This window comes from Diabrotica virgifera, chromosome 1 (assembly GCF_917563875.1).
Source record: "Diabrotica virgifera virgifera chromosome 1, PGI_DIABVI_V3a".
Classification (NCBI taxonomy): Eukaryota; Metazoa; Arthropoda; class Insecta; order Coleoptera; family Chrysomelidae; genus Diabrotica; species Diabrotica virgifera.
The window spans coordinates 315,077,033-315,101,468 of NC_065443.1; the positions used below are offsets into that span (position 1 = coordinate 315,077,033).

The following is a 24,436-nucleotide window of genomic DNA, read 5'->3' on the forward strand; positions in this document are numbered from 1 at the left end:
AAGTTATTATACCTAGATATGCGGCTACTTTCAACTAATCTCAAGATATTTCACTGATAATAGTCCGACAGGACCGAAAACGTTTTGAAGATAATTTGAATCCGTTTAAATAATTTTTAAAGTTTTAATAGAAAAATACCATTAGATACGACAGATACGTCAGATAAGAAGTTTTTATCTCATTGTTAGTTTATTTTTAAAATCGTTTCCATTTTGAACTAATTTCTTGAAAAATGGATTTTGATATTCCTTAATTGGCAACATAGAAAGAAATATACAACATTGCAAAATAAATGCGTATCAGTTATTTTTATAAATAAATCTTTTTCTTTAGGTGCCGTGTCTGCATTCAGGCGTTGGCCGTCATCATGTTTACAATTTCCTGAAATCTCTCTCTATCGGCTGCTGCGCGAAATAATTCTTCTAGTGTGCAGCCACACCATTGTCTAATATTACGCAGCCATGAAAGTTTCTTTCGACCAATCCATCTCTTTCCCTCCACTTTTCCTTGTATTATAAGGCGAAGCAGATGCTATTTAGGTCCTCGAATTATATGGCCGACGTATTCTGTTTTTCTCCTCTTTATGATGCTTGCCTTTCTGAATTCATCATTTACAGAACATCTTCATTGGAAGTGTGTGAAACCCACGATATCTTTAGGATTCGTTGATAGCGCCACAATTTGTATGCTTCTAATTTGTTTAGCATTGTGGTTTTTAACCTCCATGTCTCTCAACCATACAATAGGATAGACCACACATAACATTTGAGGACCTTCTTTCGAATATTCACAGACAACTTTTTGTTACACATTAAACTGGTTTCCAGGTCATAAAAGCCTATAAATAAATAAAATATATCAAATCTCTCTCTTCCTTCAATCCTGACCCCCGGAGGGAGTGTAGTGGTCGACGTGATGTCGTGTATTTTCCGTCTCCAAAGATCTCTGTCTCTGGTCATTTCTTTTAAGTCATGCATGGGTCTCTTGCATATTCCTGTAATCTGATCGATCCATCTTGTTGGGGATCTTCCTCGTGATCTTCAGCCTTCCTTCCAAAATATATGAAATACCTGACTATAATTTATTTTAGATCCTGTAACTACTAAAATTACTGATACAAATATGAAGGGAGAGATGATGCAAGATTTCCCTAAACCCGTTAAGATGCACTGCTCTGTCATAGGGATACCAAAACCCAAAATCAATTGGTATAAAGTAAGTATAATGTTTATTTCTCGATATTATTTATGCCAAGTTTCCATTTCTGTCAACCTGAATTAATTGAAAAGCGGGACAAATCCCATCTTACAATTTAGGATAAGACCCACCAATTTATTTATCAACCCTCCATTTTGGTCCGAGGATGTGGGTTTTCCGACACTTCCCATTTAGGGTCTGTTTTTCGTTCTCCTCACCAAAACCCACAAAATTTCTAAAATGTAAGTACGACTCTGCTACTCCTGATAGTATTGATCATGACAGATTTTTTCCGTGTTTTAAAAGTAAGTCGGGGTCGATTCAGAACCGGTGTAGTTTGTGACTTTTAACCACTCATAAGCCAGCTATAGGTCTGAGTAGGTACAACAGGGCATATTTTTTGGGTAAACGTATCTTACGATCAAATAGATTCATGAAAACTGCTAATACACCAAATCAATAGTGCTTGAGTTCATCTTTCAAATGGTGCCTAAATGGGTAGGATCGGTCATACACACAGCTCAGTATAGCCAAAAAACTAAAAAATTTAACTTAAAAAATTTTGGTTTTGCGACAGTTACTCAAAATTTCTACCTACGAATTGTGCCAATAACTGAGCGTAGTTTTTCATGCTCACGAAATCCTACAATACCTTCAGAAATATCATATTTGACCTTGGATACATCAGATACTACTTATCAATACCTTTCAAGCTCATCTTTAGTGATGAAAATGGGTTAAACCGTTTAGAAGTTTTCGAGCTGAAAAAGTATATTCCATTTAACTATTATCTACGAGAGACTACTGAGACTAGTATAATATCTGTGGTAAAGGATGACTTCACAGAACTATCGGAATAGTCTACGAAAACGGATAGATTACAAAATGGCACGAAAACGGAAACTAATGTGAAAAAATACACTACAACTCGGAAGGTAGAAAGTCACATCCTGGAATACCAATGACTCAGAAATAATTCGAGAACATGACCAAGAACATGACATAATAAATGTTATATCATGATACGTGGTACTATTCTTTAGTATATAATTTTTTTTGTCCTATCTTTGACGTTTTTATTCCGATTACACTATGAAGTTATCTTATACAAGATCTTGTTTGTCCCAATCCATTTTTCTCTCTTCTCTTGGTGCATTTTTCGACATTATAAAAGGTAAACTTTTAAAACTCCTCATTCCTATTCTTTCTACGTTTCTTCTGTTTCCAAATTTTTGACGACTTCTTCCGATATTGTATTTATTTCCAGGCCTACCTTTCTATATTCCTCTTATAGCTTTCTTACCATGTAACTGATATCTTCCTCATCTTGAGCCATCACCAGGGTCGTTTGCGAAACACAGTGTACCTAAAGAGATAATCGCCCCTTATCGGTATTCCCATACATCATACCCCTACATTTTGACTTCCAAGCTGTGCGTATTCTAGATTAAAATAGAGTTGGTGACGTTAGGCATTCCTGTAGTAGTCCTTTTGTTGTTTTGAAGTTGGTAAATAACAATAATAGTAAATGTTGACATGGTTATTAATAATTTTTAACTGATGTATCTAGGACAACGTACTTTTCGCACCAGCTGATCCCCGAATAGTGTTCGAGGACGAAAGACAGACTCTTAGATTTAATGAAACTAAAATCGAAGATGCAGGCAAATATAAATGCGAAGCTGCCTACAAAGATATACGAGATTCAAGAGAAGTGAAGCTGGGTTTTTCAAGTAAGTTAATTTGTAGTATTTTACTGTGTATTTAAACTGTGTGATAGTGTATTGCTTGTCACAAGATTTGCTATCAAATTATGTCACATACAGTTGAGTCCATGGTTCTTTACCCGTGAGTCAATAATAGTTCTTAGGCCCCCATATAAAATTATTATTTATGACCACACCGTTAAAACTTTTTGTACTTGTTATTTGGGTGGAGTCGGACAAATTTGGAGCTTAGCGCATCATGGCAGTGGGGCGTTTGTCTGTCAAGCGGTCACGAAGTTGTCAATTTTATGCAAGAAAAAAATTTATAACCACATTGGTCATTTTATTTTAATCAATGGTTTTTATCATATAAACAGCGAAAACAATTTTGTCGGACAAAAATATTGGGGCATATGACGCGTCGGACACGGTAAATATGTCAAATTTATGAAAATAATAAATTTATTACCACATGGATAATTTTCACGGTATATATCATAAAACCTTTTTACAATCATGTGGTAACCTTGTCGGACAATTTTCACGGGGCATATGCGCAGTCGGATGCGCCGAAGATGTCAATTTCCTTGAATTTTTTTATTTATTACCACAGATGTCATTTTTATTTTGTACTGTTCTTTTACATGTGTAATGCATATTGGATCACTTGTCGGACAAAAATAATGGGGCGTTTTGGTACAATTAAAAAAAAAGAATGTGTGTGTACTTTGTACGCACGTAAGAAGTTATACTTCTATTATATGATTATATGATTATATGATTATAAACGAAATTAATATACTTTTTATTTACATTTTATTTAAATATTAAATTAATTTATACTTAATACTTCTCAAACATTTTTATTAAAACAGTGCCAAAAATTAAAATAATAAAAAAATAAAACACACACAAACACATTAAAAATGCCACAAATGATTTCTGAACATTAATTGTCGGAAAAATTTTTAACTAAATACGTATTTTCTGAAAATAAAATTATATAATAAATATACTTACAATCATAAAATGTATAAAAAAAAATAAAAAAATAAAAGTTTCTATTGGGATTCGAACCAACTTACCACGCGGCTGGTATTTGCGTTGTATTGGGATTCACCCGCATTAAAACTGCACCACAGAGGCAGCTTGTCATTATGTGCGAAGATCGTCTAACTAAACAGATTAACCTTTTGACATTTTTAACTTATGTAAATCAAATTATTTTGATTTTGAATTGAAATGATTTAGAATTGAAAAAATACAACAAAACATAGGGTAAGAAGACAATATATTAGGTGAATATTGATATAAATTTTGATGGTAATCAAATTATGTAAAAAAAAGTATTACATACTACTTATGTATTTTGGTAGGTTCAAGGTAGGTATCGGAGCCCGTATAACGACTAATACATTTCGCAATCACTTGCGTCGTGCAAAGTGGCTATGTTCAAATATCATAACAAAATTTGATCAACTATTTATAAAACACTTACCAGTGAAAGATTCTTTAGCTTTGAATAAGCGAGATCTGCGGCACTCATACTAGGCACAGTTTGATGAGCTTTCACATTGGCATGCAACAATCATCTCTTCTATGTAAATAAGTCCAAAAATATAATATGAAAACTATTTAAAAAGGCAGTATAACCATTAACTAACTTTTTGTTTGTTGTTTCTCTTCCTACAAATTTTAAAACGCAACAAGCATACATTATAACCAAACACAGTCCCACAGCTGTGCCACAGCTGCCATATTGGATAATTTTTGTCATGTCATTTGAACATCCAATCAGAACAAAGTTATAATGCGCATGCGCCCGGTCGCTAGGTTTTCCCATATAAAATTTCACCGTCATTACGCCCGTAAAGAAGTATAACTTCAAAAAGTAATTTTTATACATACAGGGTGTTTGGTAAAGAATGGGCCATAGCTTAACCTCAGGTTCCTGAGGCTAAAATAGGCCGATTTAAGCTAACTTACCTTGGTACAAAGTTTATAATAACCGAGATACAGGGTGTCAAAGTTAAACTTTTTTTTATTTATTATTGAATATTTCCTGACCGGTATGAGATAACAACATAAAATTTGGTATGTGGGGGTTTTTTGGGTCGAGAAAACTAAATTCCCTACCAAAAATTATACATTGCCCAGAGGGCGCCACATGCGCCTTTCAGCAATCATTTATTACGTTTAATTTTTTTTATCCCTCACTCTGTATAATTTTGACATTAAAATTTTAATTCTCCTATTAGTTTTACTTAAAAAAGGTATACTTTTTTCATCTTCTTAAACTCAAGGGTTTTCGAGATAAACGCATTTTAAATCTGCGATACACCATCATTTTTAGCAGAATATCATTGTAGTTACACCCGAAAAATAACTTAAAACCATAAAATTATCCAAATATGTATCGCAAATTTCTTCAAATGGAATTTGCGATGCATTGACATACATTTGAGAACTGGCACAATTATTGAAATGTGTAAATGTGGAATGAAAAACTGTAAATCGTTTTTTTTTGACAACACCTCCTCGTCGATAGCCTAAAAGAATTAAGTTTTCTGTTCGTTTGCCCCAAAATTTTTGTCAGACAATTACATTTTTTGTGTAAGAATATAATTACTTGTAACTTACTACTTTTGTCCGAAAAATGGTTCTAAAGATAAGGGATGCATGAACCCAGCATAGTTTAAAAGTATAGTTTATTAATAAAAATTAAATTTTTTGTCCGACTTTCGATTTGCTGCAATATTTTTGTAGGACACTTTAAGTTAAACACATTGTTTTTAAAACTTTTGCCTCTTAGTCTTTTTTTCATAAGTCACCTATTATCGACATGTATCTTCTTTTTCAAAATATACCTAAAAATGTAAATTATAAATAAATTTTCAGATTATTAACAGATCTCTATAATCGTACTTAACCATACAAATATGTGGTGGATTTGACAAATATTCAAAATATCTCGATAAATACTGACTTATCGAAAAAGTGCTAAGAGGCAAAAAAGTTTTAAAAACATTGTGTTTAACTAATGGTGCCACAATAATAATTTAATTGGAACGTACACAAAAGTTTGGGGGGATTTAAGGGAACAAAACCCCCATAAAATTTTTATGGGGTGCACAAATTTCACTCTAATTTTTTTTTTAAGTTTCTGCTGCCATAAAAATGCCACATGTCCATTTTCAATAAAAAATCTCTGGAAGTTTTCGATATATGAAAAAAAATGTTGTTCTGAAGCTATTTTCTTGTGGCATTTTTACAATTTTAACTATTTAGAATGGGAAATAAGCCACAATATTATTAAAAAATGATTTTTATTAACGTTTCGACGCCCAAATCGGGTGCCGTTGTCAAAATACAAAATACTATTGACTATAGTATTTTGTATTTTGACAACGGCACCCGATTTGGGCGTCGAAACGTTAATAAAAATCATTTTTTAATAATATTGTGGCTTATTTCCCATTCTAAATAGTTAAAAAATGAAAAAAAATCGATTTTAATTTTGTAATTTCAAAGGGCTGTAACTTTTTTTGTGTGCACTATTGTATATAGGTAAGTGAGGTTCAATCATCCTATTTTTGACCCCAGAATCTGTGGTATAATCTACGACCAATCTTTTCGGGACACCCTGTATATACTTTATTATAGGAACTTCATTAATGCACGACTGCACTTGCACGATAAACAGAAAACACAAATATATCACAGGATGTACCTATTATATTGTATGTAATAATTTAATAAAGACGAGATTCAGATAATGGCGGGGAGTCCGGCACTGATATCGAATAAGCACACATGCTTTTTGATCGATCCTGACAAATAGTAAATTTAACTTACAAAAACCAATCATAGTATTCATACACTACGTTAACATCAAGTATAATAGTGTTAGTTAAGTGTGTATAGAAAAACATTTTCTGTGAGTACATATTTTTCTATTAATAAGTATTTCATAACCAAAGAATTTTATAAAACCGTCAATAAACAACACCAGTCATTGATCGACACCAATTTTTTGTCTTTAAAGACAATTACCAAAATCCGAAGCGGAACAGGTCCGTACTTAGGAAAATCAAATGGTGTTGAGAAATGGAATTCGACGTCACTAATAGTAGCGATGAATCATTATCGCAATCCACATCACAAAAACCTTTATCTTACTCTGCTGCAGCTAGTAGACAAAAAGAAACAATCTATCCATCCAAGCTACAAGCAGTAGTTTTTAATTCTCTCAACGATGTTAAATTAGAAGAATACTTGCTAGCGGTAGGAGCTTTAGTTAGTCCAAAACACATTATTTTTTCATCAAGAATCACCAACAATCGTATCTGTATCTATTTCTCAACCAAACAAGTCGTAGATGAATTTTTTTCAAACAGTAGAGGTTTCATCACTGTAAACAATACACAAATTCAAGTCCGTAGACTAATTACTCCAAGTGAAAGACTCCTAATATCCAATGTTTCTCCCACTATCCCGCATAAGGTAATAGAAAACGAACTACTGCTCTTAGGGCTAAAACCAACTTCATCAATGTCATTTTTGCGAATAGGAACCAACAATCCTGAATACAAACATGTACTCAGTTTCCGTCGACATATTTACGTATCTCCACCCACAGGTCCAATTCCCGATACCATTTTAATAACTCATGAAGATACTACAAATCGAATTTTTTTGACATTAGACAACTTATGTTTCATTTGCAAACAACATGGCCATATTTCCAGTAGTTGCTCAGTAAATGTAAATCACTCAGAAACAGCTGTCCCAACTGCTACACTTTCAAACAGAAACGAACCTAGTACAGTAACTTCAACAGAAACGACTGCTATTACACCTTCAACAACATGCACTTCTACAAACATATCAAATAATTCAACGCCACTAACAAAAATATTATCTACAACCAACCTAACACCTCTTGATACATCAACTACAGATAATACAATGCCAGTGATATCTAAACCAAATATATCCACCTCATCAGCCCCCTCACCTCACATAGTCATAACTAACCAGCCTTCATCTTCCAGTCTAAGCAATAATTCTTGCTCGGTTAATGAAAATAAAGAGAATCCAGCACCAAAAGAATTTAGCGTATCCAACGAAGAAAATACATCTAAATCATCCTCCAAACGAACTGTATCTGAAGCAATATCACCCCCGATTGAGACATCAGCTAGTGACGATGTATTTTCAAAGCCAACTCAGAAACAAAAAAGAATAAAAACAAAAATATCAACAATACCATTAGAAACGCTAATGCAACCAATTAAAGAATTATTCAATTCCGAAAAGCAAATATTAACTTTTGAGGAAACAGTTGATTTATTTGAGAACGCTCATGGAACAAAAGATGTTATCAGCGTTATAAATAAATATACAGTAGACATTCTAGGATTTAAAAAACTCATAACCAAAATTCATTCATATACATCCGAACGCTCATTAAAATTGAAATGTACAAAGCTTAACAAAAAAATTACGAGACAGCTCACAAAAGACAACTACGAGGATGAAGAACCTGACACGGATACATCGACTGAATTATCCCAGGAGCTGAACATTCAATAATTATTACTATAACATTCAACAAACTAACAAAATTTTCTAAATCCTATCATATATATACAGACGCTTCTAAAACATCTACTGGAGTTGGGGCAGCTGTCATTACTCCAAATAGTACACTTGAGTATAAACTACCATCCTTAAGCTGTATACATACTGGCGAGCTATACGCCATCTATCAATCTCTCGTTCATATTAACTCCAGTAATATATCCAATGCTCTTATAATTACCGATTCCCTCAGTTCCATCCATACCATTAACCAACTGTACACGAAGCATCCAATTGCTCTCCTAATTAAAAAAGAACTAGCTACCATTCAAAACAATCAACCATATTGTACAATTCCTATGGGTTCCTTCACACATTGGCCTCCAAGGAAATGAAGCGGCGGATCGGACAGCCCAACAAGCCAGGGACAGTGAAACCGCGAGTGAAGTGAGAGATGTAGTTCTTAATGATTTAAAATCATTTATTAAAGTGAAAGTCAGAAATCTGTGGCAAAACCAGTGGGACAGTTCAACTTCAAAACTTCGCGAAGTGAAAACGTTTGTAAAACCGTGGAAATCTCAAATTCACAACAGAACTCACCATGACATTGTTACTCGCCTTCGTCTAGGACATACCCGACTTACCCACGGACACATAATTGGTCACACTAATCCCACTTTATGTGAAAACTGTAATATCCCACTAAGTGTTAAGCATGTACTTGCAGAGTGTCCAAAATACCAGTTGCAGAGACAGAACAACCACATCATCGGATCAACAAGTGAAATCTTAGGAGAAAATTGTAAAATTGAACACTTGGTAAAATTCCTTAAAGATATCAATGTATTTAACAAAATCTAACATCTGTAAATAAATTACCTTATGTATATGTATATGTCGCTAATAACCTCCGAGGCTGATGCGACTATTTTGTAAAATAAAAAAAAAAAAAAAGATAATGGCGTCCTATGAAGCATGCACATTTAAAAGAGGTTTATTCTCTGTTCGGCAGTTCCAAAAATATTATTTTTAGAGTCAGTACGGTTGTTGTACATTGCAAGCGGGTTTGCCATTCTGTGAATTATCATAAATAAATCCTCTTTCAATATTCCACAACAATCAACAGCGATAATCCCCTAACAGTACCTGCCTAACTACCTTTCACGACCGATAGCGCGAAGAGCGACAACGTTATCAAAAAGATTCTTATCGTTTTGTGTAAAATCTCCATGGACCACAAATGGATGTCCAATGTACGTTGAAATCAAACGTCCAATTGACGTCGCCTAATGTACGTACATAGTACGTCCAGTTTTGGTCCATGGACGTTTGGACTTTAAATGTACGTTATATGGACGTCCATCAGACGTTGTGTGCTATATGGGTATTTTTGTCGAAAACAACGTTTTTAGTGTTTATACGATTCCTCAGGAGAAAATTAATTGCGGGGCGCTCCAGTTCATAAAAAATGACGTATTAACGTTATTTTTAATCTTTGGTATCATTTTAAGTATCAAAATTAGTTTAATATTTAAATAAAAATACAATTAAAATGTTTAAAATAGATTTGTTTCGTTGAAATCATAAAAACAGAAGTATAACTTCTTACGTGCGTACAAAGTACACACACTCTTTTTTCATAAAATATTGTTTTATTTAAGAAACAACTGCACATTCTTTTGTTGAAGAAAAGTGTCATCATTTAAATAAGTTTTTTGAGTCCCTGTTCTCACATATATGGCGCAGAGACACTTACTCTAACAAGGACACCTGCACGAAAGCTACAAGTGACGCAACGTATAATGGAAAGATCATTGTTGGGCATAACGTTAACCCTCTAACTGGTAAGAGGTCCCTGAGTGCCCCTTCGCTTAATATTTGTTTAAACCATAGGTAAACTTATTATAGCCGTAAACTGTTTTGAATTTTCTTCTCTAGTCCTTCTAGAGACGTTTCAAATGCATTCTAAATTCATTACGTCATATAATAACATTGAGTTTTGTGCAACATGTTGAGGCAAACGCAGAACAAAAATATCTCTCGTTATTTTTTTTTAAGTAAAATTTTGATACTGAAAAGTAATCTGAATTTAGTGGAAACATTTTTTTTTATGAGTGGATTACAGTTTCGAGTTTCACTATATATTGGAATTATTACAAAACAAATATTCTGAGTGTGCAGTGTGCTTTAGAAACGAAAATAGAAAGGGTTCCTCAGGGACCCCTTGCCGGTTTATGTGAATTTTCATCTCAATTTGTTGTGATTGTTGTTTATTGTTTTGCTATTGTTTTCCAACATTTGATCACTTATTTGTATATTTTGCTTCCTGAAATAGCATTCAATATTAACTTAAGAAAGAAAAAGTTTGATTTGTCGGTAATGACCGAAGATAAAATCCAAGAACTTGGATTCTGTTGAAACGAATTGGAAAAAAGCAAAACATCCCATTGATGACATTCGCGTCGACAATATTGATTAGGTACTTTTCACTTTGGCTCAGCAAAGAGAGTGATTAAAAAAATGTAAATTTTGCAAAGTGTTGAAAATTCAATGTTTGTGTAGCAAATGTGATATTCATTTATGTTCTTCTAATGCCAAAACTGTTTTTATAATAGTTGTCATCATAATAATACTTCACACCTACTCTGTTCTGTTTTTTTTAAGTTTATTTGAATAAAAACCGTTCAAATCAATAACGTTCAACCGTTATATTTTTCACTTAAACCGGCAAGGGGCACATGAGGACCCCTTTACTTGATTTTACCTGGGAGCCAAACAAAAATTGATAATTAAATTTTAATAGCATTTCTAGGTTTCTAAATACAATATTAAACTTTAAGAAATACCCAGCTAAATAGAATAATTTTTAGAATCTTGCCAGTTAGAGGGTTAAGAAAAACCAACGAAGAAATTCGTAGAAGAAGTGTTGTAGAAGACATTATAAACCACATAGGCAAACTTACATTGAAGTAGGCAGGACACGTCGCTAGAATGAGAGATAATAGGTGGACCAGAAAAATCTTGGAATGGAGACCGAGAGCGGATAGACAAAACCCGGCAAGACCACCCATAAGATGGACTGACGACATAAAGAGGATTTGTACCAACTGGATTGCAGCAGCGCAGGATAGATCTGAATGGAATTTTTTCGAGGAGGCCTATGTTCAGCAGTGGACGACTATGGGCTGATGATGATGAATAACATATTTACTTACATTAAATCCTGTGGGAGTTTTCCACTCAAACATCACCTCCGTTGTTTCATGCTCTGAACAGCAGGTCAGTTTGATAGTGTCACCGATTGTTGTATGTCCTTTGTTCTCATCGACTATGTTCGGTGCGGGAATATAAGATATTTTTTCTGCAAAAAAGTGCCTCGTCCAGAATAAAAAATTAGTATAATCTTAATCAATTGAGAGTATTATACATATTGCGTAAGATTCTACTATACGCTGCCACTCTGGGAGGTAAGGGCGGTAATACTTCAGGTTCTTTTCATTATTAAGGAGCTAAGGGAGAATAAAACATATTTACTTAACGGACATTTTATTCTCCCCTTAGCTGCTTAACAGTGAAGAACCTGAAGTACTATCGCCCTTACCTCCCAGGGTGGCAACGTATATACAAGGTTGCGAAAAAGTCTGGCAACCTAAATTGCCAACCAATATTAGCCTCCTAAATTGTTTAAATTATCCCACTATTTTTTCTTGGTCTGACAATATTGCTTCATCCATTTGCTGACTTGACTTGTGCTATTCTCTATCTCGTACTATTCGTACTATCCTATCATCTGCCATTCTGCTAATGTGTTCGTTGTTCGTCCCACTCCCGTTTCCGTTTTGTCAACCATCCATTTACGTCTTCTACATTGCATGCCCTTCTTATGTTTTCGATTCTCTCCCTATCCAACAGACTTTTCCCTGATATTGGTCGAAGTATTTTCATCTCTGTTCTTTTTAGTAGTCGTCTCGTTTTAGATGTGTCAGGTCTTGTCTCCGCCGTGCATGTCAATATAGGTCTAATTGCTGCTTTATATGTAGATTCTTGCTTTTGTGTCTTGTCTTAGGTGTTTGTTCTTCCAGATTGTGTCATTAAGAGATTCCGCCGCTTTACTTGCTTTTAAGCTTTGTTGTCGTACTTCTTCTTCAACATCTGCGTAACTAGTTATATCTATTCCCAGATATCTAAACCTTGCTTTCTGCTTTATTATTTTCCCATCAATTTGAATTTTACATTATAGTGGGTATTTAGATGTTGTCATATATTTGGTTTTTTTCTGCTGATATTATCACATTGTATTTCTTAGCTGTTGTATTGAAGATGTGTGTTGATCTTTGGAGATCGTCTTCTGTTTCGGCGATTAATGCGGCGTCGTCTGCATAACATAATATTTGGTTTTATGTGTTCCCCATTCTGTAACCGCACCTTTACGTACTGCTTGTATTATTTCGTCGATTATTATATTAAAGAGCAATGGGCTTAACGAGTCACCTTGTCTGACCCCACTTTGTACTGGTATAAACTACTGTTAGGCCTTTCTCACACACAGCTACTAAAAAGAAACTAAACTAGTTGGTAATTAGAATTATCAACTGGTTATCAACTATATGGCTCGCACACTACGCTACTGAAAATTAATAAAACGAGTCAAATAAAACGGGTCTTGATGTCGTCGGCCAAATGCCAAAACCATGAATGTGAAAAATCGTGATTTGGAGATATTTGGGTTTGAAGGTTTTGATACTCTGTGAAAATTCAGATTTTTGTCGGAATAATTTCATTTCTTGGGAGATATAGGACCTACTTAGACAGTTTATGACTTGCTTATTATTTTTTCTGTTTATTAGCCCCCACCTTCCAAAATGTCACATTCTTGGATTTGGCATTGCAAAATTTTCTTTCAAATCACTTACAGTACAATAAGAAAACCTAAAGACACAATGATTTTCAATATTTTTATTATTTTGAAATATCAATAAACATGTGTATTTTCATTGGGAAACTAGGAAAAACTCAGGAGCTATAAATCTAAGAAAACAAAACAATTTAAACTTCTAAATCATTGGCAATTTTGTTATAAAAACTATAAAAACGAAAAAGGTTTTCTTAGAAAATACTGAAAATACAAAAAGGAACTAATAAATTCATATGCTTGAATGAGCTTGAGTATGAAGTGAAATGGTTTAATTTTCATCTGAGTCAGCATTTTCACTGTCATCTGGTTCTGGTAACTGGTAATCTATCCCTAATATTATTATTCATTTTTAGCGACTTGTAAAAACTGTGATGAACTTTTGAGATTGTTAAGTCAGAACACATTTGTTGTAAATCCTGATATTTTGGCTTCGCAATGGGTAACTCACATTCGTATGATTTTTTAACTCCGCTGTTTTTGGTCGACCACGAAATTTTTTCATGCAGTTTATCTCATGAAATTCTTGTTCAAAATCTATTTTGTAAAACACCTTCGTCATGTCCGATTTAATATAACGAATTCAGCAAACCTTACGCCATGATATTTTGTTCATCTCAAATTTTTGCGCTGCAAATTCTTTAAAATCATAAACATCATCAAAGCTTCTACTCCTCACTTAAAATGGGCTTGGTTTCATACAAGCATCTAGTATTACTTGCGCCTAACCTTCAGGAATGTATACAGTAACATGCTTAGCTTTGTGCTCAATTTTAGGATGTATGGAATCGCATTCCATTTCAGTGTATCCGCTTTCGAAAAATTTATGATCTATGATTTTCAAGCTAGGATGAACAGAAATGAGGTGCATACACATAGCAGCAAAATTTGAATTTTTTGTTGGCCACCACAGCCATCTGACATCATTCTAACTTCTGTTACTTCTGTATTAGATAATACGTATTCATAGATACAAGAAGCGATTTCATTTGAACCCCTTTTACCCTGGGTTTCATCCCATAGATAGCAAATGCCATCTTGATTTCCAATATTATAAACTGTCAAGTTATAAACAGCTAACTTGCGCAAGTAAAATATCTGTCCTGCAGATCCCTTTGGAGTTGTGAGTACCGCTTCAAGGTCAAAATTGAATGCTAATATAGTAGAATTGTCTATTGGTTCCAGTTTATCAGCACTGCGAGCCTTGCGTGCAAATTCCTTTCTTCTCAAGTGTTGCTGGAAAGTTTGTTCTTGGGCTTCTTTTTCTTCTCCAGTCATATTTTCTGTGCCAAACATATATTGCACTTATCCTTCTTTGGCTTGAAAAAACCCACGTTATATTTTTTAAAAACTTGTCTGTATTTTTCGATTGAAACAGAGCGAATATTTTTTTCTTTGCATTGTGATTTGTACATATTGTGCATTATGGACAAGTTTAGGGTAGGGTCCAAATAATTTTTTTACTTGAAGCTCTACAGTAATGGGACTCAACTGCAGGAAATGATAAAATGTGATCACGTACCATTTGCAAACAATCCTCAGTTAACTTATTAGCAGGACTATGTTTGCCACGGCGGCCTTTTTCTATTGTTCCAGTAGAAGATCGTTTTTGTACAGATATTCTTAGGAATGGATCTGTTACATTAAGTGTAGATATGAAAAATTCGCGGCACACCATATTTTTTTGTCCATAATTCATTTTCCACTACTCAAAATCTATACACGAATGTGACAAAGTATACCATACACTTACAATGTCAAAACAACAAATGTACCACATTCACTGACTTGGAACTTTTAATGCAAGGCCAAAACCATGAAAGTGTCACATTCACGATACGCGCGTTGCGACAGTCGAATACAAACTAAGATACGTCAAAGGCAGTACACCTACCCCCACCAAAACCATGATGCTTGCAGATTCGTTGGTTTGGCATTATCAAGAACTGGTTTAGAGGTGCTTGAAAATGTAGATAGGTAAAAATTACCAATTTTGCACATTCATGGTTTTGCCTTGGGACCGACGATGTGTACTTTGTACTGAGTAGCTTTGTTAATCGGTGTTTAAGTTTATATAATATGTTGTTCTGAAGCTATTTTCTTGTGGAATTTTTGTAATTAACTAGTTTTTGGTGGGAAATAAGCCACAATTTTACTAAAAAATTATTTTATTAACGTTTTGACGTCCAAATCGGATGCCGTTGTCAAAATACAAAAAATATATTAATGATGAATTAAACAAAAATGTTGCTTAGTAAAAAATTCTTCTGATAATTTAATTAAACTGACTCATTTATATCGGCAATTCACACATATTATATTAATATACATTTTAAAGTAGAAGACTTTAAAATGATATTGTTGTTATTATTTCTTGTCGCCGTTGCATATAGTTGTATTTTTAAAGACAAATCGCATGCTATGATTTTTTGTGATGGATATTCTTGAGTTGCGGTTGATTTCATGTAATCGAATGAACTATCTTTCAGTAAAGTCGTCCCAGGAACGCAACTCATAAATATTGGCAATATCATTTTAAAGTCTTCTACTTTAAAATGTATAATAATGTATATTTAAATTGCCGATATAAATGAGTCAGATTAAACATTATTAGAAGTTTTTACTAAGCAACAACATTTTTGTATTTTGACAACGGCATCCGATTTGGACGTCGAAACGTTAATAAAATCATATTTTTAGTAAAATTGTGGCTTATTTCTCATCAAAACTAGTTAATTAAGGAATATTAATTTATAGTTAATTATATAGGCACAGATGTTTTCCACTTCTTGCACTAATTTTATATTAAACGACTCTTCCGCCAATTGCGCGTATAAAACTTTATTAAAATATCACAAAAGGCCATTGCACAATTATACCTGTTCGTCCCAAGAAAATAGCCGCAACTATTTTCTCCACTCGAACGCTCACTGTCCACGCTGCGCTCAAAGCCACCTCCTGACCGCCGACGAGGGACGCAGGTTCGCCTGTCGTTGTACAATGGTTTCTAGGGAGACTGGTCGAGAGCAAAGCACGGACAGTACACGTAAATGTCTATGGAACCAACAACAATCCATCAAACTTTCTTCTCTGTTGACTTCTTAGCCTTCTGGACACCACCGTCCGGCATAACCCAGGATCCAAGAACACCAGGACACGGCGCTTGCCCCAGTGTGTTTTTCGGACTGTTTGCTTTTGCTGCCAACACTAAACATTCACCTCAAACCCTGAAGAGGACAAAATCCTAAACGGGGAAGCACATTGAACGCATTTCTTCTGAACATTATCCAGACAAGCAAATCAAACAATGTTGTTGTGTTCACAAAAGGCTAGAAACTAATACCCAAGCGACCTGCATGTCCAGTCCGCTGCCGACTGATCACTCCCGTATTATAGACCGGCCGCTAACTAGTAGCGCTGTGTGCGGACACTTATTAAAATACATGGGCAGTGACTACTAAGTAACTGATTGATAACTAAAGTTACCAACTGGTTTATTTTTTGTAGCTGTGTGTGCGGATGGCCTTAGTTTTCCATTTATTTTTGCCTGTATTGGATTATGAAATTTTGGATGAAAAACTTATGGAATTTATGGAACAAGAAAACATGTATATTATGAATACCTTCTACAAAAAGAAACCTAACAGAAAGTGGACATGGGTTGCACCTAACGGAACCACCAAAAATGAAATAGACTATTTTCTCTCTGTTTAGGCAATACGTAAAGTATCCTTAACAATAGTAACCTATACTTATTGTACGGTTATAGAGTATATTCCCATAGGTAAGCTGGTTAAGAGTAGATAACGATTTTTCATATGTAATTTAAAGTATTATCTGCATAAATGGCACAAAGAATATTTGCTACGAGAGGTATATGGTTCAAAATGCATACAGTATCACGACTAATAAGTTATGTTCACATACATGTAGAGTACTTACAGTTTTATTCCTTGATGACGTGTCACATCAGAGCTCTGATTGAATTCCATAATCCATTTGGTTCATTTGTAAGGCACTCACTAATACGCTAAATAAATCATCGTCGATAATACTGAGCAGATTGAATTATCTGAGCGGTATAAAACGATAGCAAAAAAAGCCGGTAAAATGCGGCCTTTTTACGAATAGCGGGAGCGTCGATAGATTAGAGATGATTCTCGTTAGGAAGCTTTTGACGATCTGCCCCGGCGAGGGGTTCAAATGCGAGTCTCAACAATAACCTGGAGTTTCCAGAAAGGTTACATAAATACTACTTGAATTTTAAGTAATCAGTAGTACAGGGGCGTAACTAATTATTTTAGTGAGCCGTGTATAATATATTTATTGTACATATTGCCGGGGGCGACAGGCGAGAGAGATGGCCTATATCACCTCGAAGAGAGGGGATTGGCAAAGATGTGCACAACGATAAGAAATGTTTGAAGAAATTAGAGTTTATATACACAAGGGGTAACAACGATAAAATGGAGGAAAACGATAAGTTTTCCCCCTAGGGATAGATTTTAATCTTCCAGGGGAATCACAGCGATTTTCGTAATACCACGAAGAAAATCACCGTGAGTAGTGTGAATCTTGACAGTACGAACTAGACCATCCTTACCAGGCAATACATCTATTACCCTGGCAGTTGGCCATAAGAGTGGAGGAGTACCATCCTCCTTCAACAGAACCAAATCCCCGATCTTGACAGGGTCAGTAGGGTCGGTCCATTTATTTCTTTGCTGCAGGAGGCAAAGATAGTCTTTTTTCCACAATTTCCAAAATTGCTGTTGAATTTTACTAATACGCTGAAAAAGATTCAACCTATTTTCAGGTATCTCTGAAACACTTGGTTCAGGGGGCGCGGTTAAACTTCTTTGAACTAAGAAGTGAGCTGGAGATAGGAAAGCGAAGTCATTGGCGTCAGACGACATCCTAGTGATGGGTCTCGAATTTAGAATAGCCTCGATTTGGCATAATACTGTGTTAAACACTTCAAAGGTGAAGTGGGAATTTCCTATAATTCGATAGAGGTGATACTTCACACTCTTTATTCCTACCTCATGGAGGCCGAATTGATGGGGGTTGCGGGGAACACCCATCTTGAAAGTTATGGAGTTTTGAGTACAGAATTCCTTAATCTGTTCCGAATTATTTTGATTTAAGAAAAAATCATAGAATTCGCGCATTTCATTTTTTGCCCCATGGAAATTTGTGGCATTGTCGCTCCAAATAATACTGGGCGTGGATCTTCTGGCAATAAACCTTTTCAGAGTAAGAATATAGGCTTCTGCGCTTAATCCTGTGACGAGTTCGATATGAACACATTTAGTGCTCATGCAAATGAAATAGGCTACGTATGCTTTGTAAAGCGGTGCCTTCCTCAAATGTGAGGACTTAATTAAGAAGAACCCCCCATAGTCCACTGAGACGACTTGGAAGGGTCTAGTGGGGAGTACACGATCGGGATGCATATCTGCCATCTGTTGAACAGAATTGGGTGTCATGAATCGGAAACAGTTTACACACTTACGAATTAAGCGTTTAATCTGTCTTAATCCGTCAATTGGCCAGTACTTCATTTTGACATACGAAAGTACTGTTTGCGCGCCTGAATGTAATAACTTATGATGAGCTTGAGTCAAGATTAGTTCTACAACTCGACATTTAGAAGGAAGTAGAATGGGGTGTTTTTGATTATACGATATGGGGGCGTGTCGGAGACGTCCTCCCACACGAATCAGCCCATCATTATGTTGTAGGAAGGGGTTGAGTTTACGAATGGCTTTATTGGTCACGAGTTTAGCATTTTTCAATTCAAGAATCTCTTTTTTAAAGTAGATACTTTGGATATACCTGATGATCGCGTGATCAGCGATCTCCATTTCGGGTGGCGTCAATATATCCGTATCTCGTGGAGAGTTATTTATTTTCTTTTTAATATTACTGATGAATCTAAAAAGATAAGCGACAATTCTTTGAATTTTACGAAAAGAAGAAGATTTAGCGAATAGATTTTCAAAGGTGTCGTTGAGTTCGTGATTTGTTGCTATGTTTGAGACAACTAACTTCCTTAATTCAGGAAGATCATCCTGAAAATGAGGAATTTGATGAAGAGAAAAATCGATGGGATTGTCTCTAATAAAGCTAGGTCCGCATAACCAGTCTTCGGTGGTCTGGGGATTATCAAAGACATTTATCCCTCTGGAAGCGGGGTCAGCGATGTTTTCGTGACTTCTGACGAAATGGAAATCACAAGGAAAAGTTTCCAACAAGGAATTGACCTTTTGAATTCTGTTTTGTACAAAAATGTTCCAAATGTGTTTTTTAGAAAGTATCCAAGACAAGGCAATTGTAGAGTCAGCAAAGAGATGAGATGAAGATATACTCAAATTTTTCTTGAAGATGTGAAAAAGTCTATGAGCCAGAGTGACTCCCAACACTATTCCACAAAGTTCCAATTTGGGGATGGTGAGTTTATTTTTTAGCGGAGAAATTTTGTTTTTAGAAGCGATAAGCCGCGACGATACAGAAAAGTCTGAGTATGTCGCTTTGAGATACACACAAGTGCTGTATATTTTTTCCGATGCGTCGGTGAAAATAATTAATTGAACATCAACAACTTTCTTTTGTAAAAGTAAGCATCGAGGTACCTTGACCTCTTCTATAGTTTTGAATGTCGATAAGAGGTTTTGCCAATTTTTCATAATGATGGGTGAGTCAATGGGTTGATCCCAGTCCAATTTCTGGGACCATATTTCCTGTATCAAGAGCTTAGCGTTCACAAGGACAGGGGATAACCATCCTAGCGGGTCATACAAAGTAGCAATGTAGGAGAGAATAGTACGTTTAGTAACAACATTAGCCAATTTGAAGATAGGAGTTTTAAACGAAAAGTGGTCGCGTTCTGAATCCCAGAATATGCCTAAGACTTTATCAGATCCCGTGAAGTTAAGACTGACTTCAGAGACGGGATTTAAATTGTGTTGAGACAGAAATTCTGAAGAACTGCAGTTCCACTTGTGGAGGAGGAAACCATGGGTTTCTAGCAAAGAAGTTAATTGTTCGAAAAGACAACTTAATTCATGAAGACTGTCAGCACCGCTGATCAGGTCATCCATATAGATAGATTCTTGCAGAACACTAGTAGCAAGTTCGTGGGTATGTTTGTTGTTGTCAGCGATGTGCTTGATAACTCTTTGAGCGATAAATGGGCTACTTGGGAGCCCGAAGGGTAATCTTTGAAATTGATAGCACCGTAAAGGCTGCTGAACATTGTCCCTAAAGAGAAAATTTAACAGAAATGTTTCAGTGGGACAAATGGCGATTTGTAGGAACATAGCCTTGATGTCGCCTACTAGTGCGAATTTAAACTGACGAAACTTAGCGAGAATGTCAAAAAGTTCATGTTGGACGACATAACCTTTGTCTATGACGTCACTGAGGGAGATTCCCGTAGACGATTTATTGTTTGGATCGAAAACTATACGAGTGGAAGTAGTAGAGTTGGATTTGAAAACGGGAAAGTGAGGGAGAAAGTAATTAGGTTTACCTGAGTCATTTAGCATTTTTAACGGCACTTGAATTATTTGTCCGTTATTGAGATATTCCGATATAATGTCCTGATACTTTTCCAATAAATCAGGGTTGAGTTGAAAACGTTTCTCGAGACTTAGAAAACGTCTTTTTGCCGAGAGAAACGAATTTCCCATGTCTATATCTTCGATAGGGAGTTTGAGATTGAGTGTGGACTCATATCGTCCATTGGGGAGAACATTAACATGTTTTACAAAATTAATTTCAGCGGGGTGATCATTAACGAGATCGGTGTTCTGAGGAGCGGCTTCTTCCAGCTCCCAGAATTTTTGTAAATGATCGAATAGTTCCTCGTTGGACACTACCGGCTCATTTACGGCGGAAGGAGTGTTATGAGAACAACAAGTAACGAGAGAGTTTGAATAAAATTCCAAAGCCTTTTTAGTATTTTTCGACTTAAGAGCAAAGTCTGGAACTGACCCTGATATCGTGTACCCGAGTAGAGTGCGTTGAAGAACGGGAAGACCTTTTCCCAAACGAATTATTTCAGGTTGAATGATATCGTTATACAGGTCTGCACCGAGCAGGATACCAATTGGGGATGTTACATGGAACATCGGATCACCTAATGGTATCTCTGAGGGTATGTTTAGTTTGCTCGCCGAAATAGAAATTTGAGGAAGCGGATTTGTTATCTTTGGGAGTACAGAGCACGAGATGTCAAAAGGAACGTCGTTAGCGACAGCGAAAATTGTTGTATCTACAATAGATTGAGACGAGGATGAGGTGGAGTTAATTCCATTGATCCGTAATTTTCCATCTCTAGTGGTGAGTGACAGTTCCTTTACGAGGTCAGCACTAATAAATGAAACCTGTGAGGCCGAGTCTAAAAGTGCCTTTGCGAAGACCCTCTTGCCGCTAGGAGCGACAAGATAGACCTGGAGTGTGCTTAATAACACCAAATGATTATCAAGCGAGGCTGCAGATAGAGCCATTGAATGTGGAGTCGAATTTTGAAGATTAACTTCCGTTTCAGGAGCTCTAACATGTGAGGGCCCCTGTTGTGAATTACCCTGTGTATGGGAGTTATTTGAGATAGCGGTTTTATTATGATTATTTGAGTTGTGTTGGCCAACAGCCGCGGAAGGGTTACTATGACCCGTTTTGTCGAAATGGAGCAACGTGTGATGACGAGATTTACAAACTATGCAAGAGAATTTGGATTTACACTGATCGAGCATGTGAGACCCAAGACAATTAATACAAAATTTATTTTGTTTGACAAAACTAAAACGTTCTTTAGAATTCAACTGCTTGAACTGAGGACAAGAGTAGATCGAGTGAGAGTCGTTGCAATAGGAACATTTCTTAGGACCTAAGCGAGGCGAAAGGTTACTGGTAGAAGTGTCTGAGGCTAGGTGTAAAGAGTGTCTGGAAGTAGTAGTCGATTTTGGTTTTGATTGAGATTGAATATTCTCAAGATGAACAACGCGTGTCTCGATTTCCCCTAGAAAATGGACAAAATCAGGGGTAGCTTGGCTACCACCGGATTGGAACTCAAGAGCCCTAATGGTAGGTGCGTCGAGTTTCTGAGTAGCGATATGTATGAGAAGTAAATGCAAGAGATCTGAAGGGGGCCTATTCAAGTTCAATAGGGCCTTGAAATTATTTGACATGACCGTATGAAAATTTCTTAATTGTGAGTGATTTGCGTTTCCAGAAATAGGAGGCGCATCAAGAATTTGAGAGATGAGAGTTTTGATAAGCGATTTAGAGTTGGCGTACCTTTGTGTCAGGTTATCCCGGGCTATTTTGTAATTGTCACCTGTGAGTGGGATATGCTCGAGAAGCGTCAAAGGCTCGGAAGTTAGAAAACTTTTGAGGTAAATGAGTTTTTCCAGATCACTTAATGTAGTATCAGATCCTATTATTGTATCAAAGGTCTCAATGAATGAATTGTATTCAGTAACTAAGCCACTAAATGGTTTTAACTGAATACGAGGGAGGTTTACTGTTCGTTGCCTAGCCATAGACTGTGAGGTTAGAGAAGAATTAGGGTCAAATTGGAGGGAGGGGGTAGCAGTCACATTAGAACTTTCAATGACCTCTAACCTTTCTTCCAATAGAGAAATTGTATCCAAATATTTATCAAAAACCACAGAGGAATCAGTAGAGGGGGTAGGTTCCTCGGGGATCGTCTCCAGCACATTTTGAGCATCGCGGAAAAGTCCGTAAGAATGTTTGAGTTGTGAAATTATTTCACGAATTTTATATTTGTTTAGAGAATTAAGAGTTGTGGGAACCGAATCAGCCAACTTGGTTATATCAAGTTTTGCGGTGAGCCTCTGTCGGTTATATTTTGATCGGTCAGCCATGTTGCGAGAATGTGAGATTAGATAGATTATTTGCAAATGTCTAAACCTATAAATCGATGCGAAAATGAGAGAATATGTACAATATATTATATATTACACGTTTAATAGTGTGAGATTGGCTTAATAGTATCACCCTGTATGAGCGCAGATTAGTATATGAAATGCAAAACTATAAAATTTCAAAATATATGCAATTTTCCAAAATGGGTATTTTTCAGCAAGTGTGAGACACCCTTAACAAGTATTTAAATTAATTAAATTGAAGGAAAAAACAATTATTTATTTTCTATAGTTTTCTAGAAGTGTAAAATGAGCTTAAGCGAAGCTAAATGTAGCAAAAACTTACAATTTATGCAAGAAAACAAAATTATTTTTAATAATTTTTGTAACCTGTGAACCAGGCTTAATTGGATTCAAAATTATAAATTTAATTTAAATCAAAAGGTTGAACAAACAATGTTAAAATTATAACACCCGTACTATCAGCCAAGAAATGAGTACACTTTTTGTATACTATAAACAGAAAAATATATTTACGAAAATAAAATAATGTAATATATGCAAATATTTTTTCATACAAACAAAACGACTCCTTTATTTGAACAAAGCAAGTAGTTTCTGAAATTGCACGTGTAGACCGGGCTTAACAACCTACCAGCTATTGTAGAGACGTGCTGGGTTAAATACTGAGAATTTGAGTGCAGAAAGAGAGGAATATTTTATTTTTGTGCCGGGGCGGCGTGGCTTGGAAATTTCCAAATGCAACAGAAAGACACTATAAATGAAAAACCGTTATTCTCAGAATAGAGATTATCAAAATATGCAAATACGAAGGACCTTGAGGATTTAATTAATAAATAATTAATATGATACGGCTCGATGGAACAGAAATGTTTAGGCAATACGTAAAGTATCCTTAACAATAGTAACCTATACTTATTGTACGGTTATAGAGTATATTCCCATAGGTAAGCTGGTTAAGAGTAGATAACGATTTTTCATATGTAATTTAAAGTATTATCTGCATAAATGGCACAAAGAATATTTGCTACGAGAGGTATATGGTTCAAAATGCATACAGTATCACGACTAATAAGTTATGTTCACATACATGTAGAGTACTTACAGTTTTATTCCTTGATGA

The 24,436-nt window shown here is 35.5% G+C and overlaps 2 protein-coding genes across 2 annotated transcripts in view; one reads left to right on the forward strand and one right to left on the reverse strand.

The window, feature by feature from the left end:
* Positions 1-2,966, forward strand: part of LOC126878628 (vascular endothelial growth factor receptor 1-like) — a 52,238-nt gene extending 49,272 nt beyond the window's left edge. Inside the window, exons 9-10 of the mRNA XM_050641457.1 lie at positions 1,092-1,216; positions 2,769-2,966. Coding sequence (XP_050497414.1) covers positions 1,092-1,216; positions 2,769-2,966 — 323 coding nt within the window. The remainder of the gene's footprint in view (positions 1-1,091; positions 1,217-2,768) is intronic.
* Positions 2,967-5,738: 2,772 nt separating this feature from the next.
* The window catches only part of LOC114340515 (vascular endothelial growth factor receptor 1-like), a 54,368-nt gene continuing 35,670 nt past the window's right edge, over positions 5,739-24,436 (reverse strand). Inside the window, exons 6-7 of the mRNA XM_050641464.1 lie at positions 11,703-11,848; positions 5,739-5,771 (exon numbers count right to left, since the gene is read on the reverse strand). Of these exons, the coding sequence (XP_050497421.1) occupies positions 5,739-5,771; positions 11,703-11,848 (179 nt within the window). The remainder of the gene's footprint in view (positions 5,772-11,702; positions 11,849-24,436) is intronic.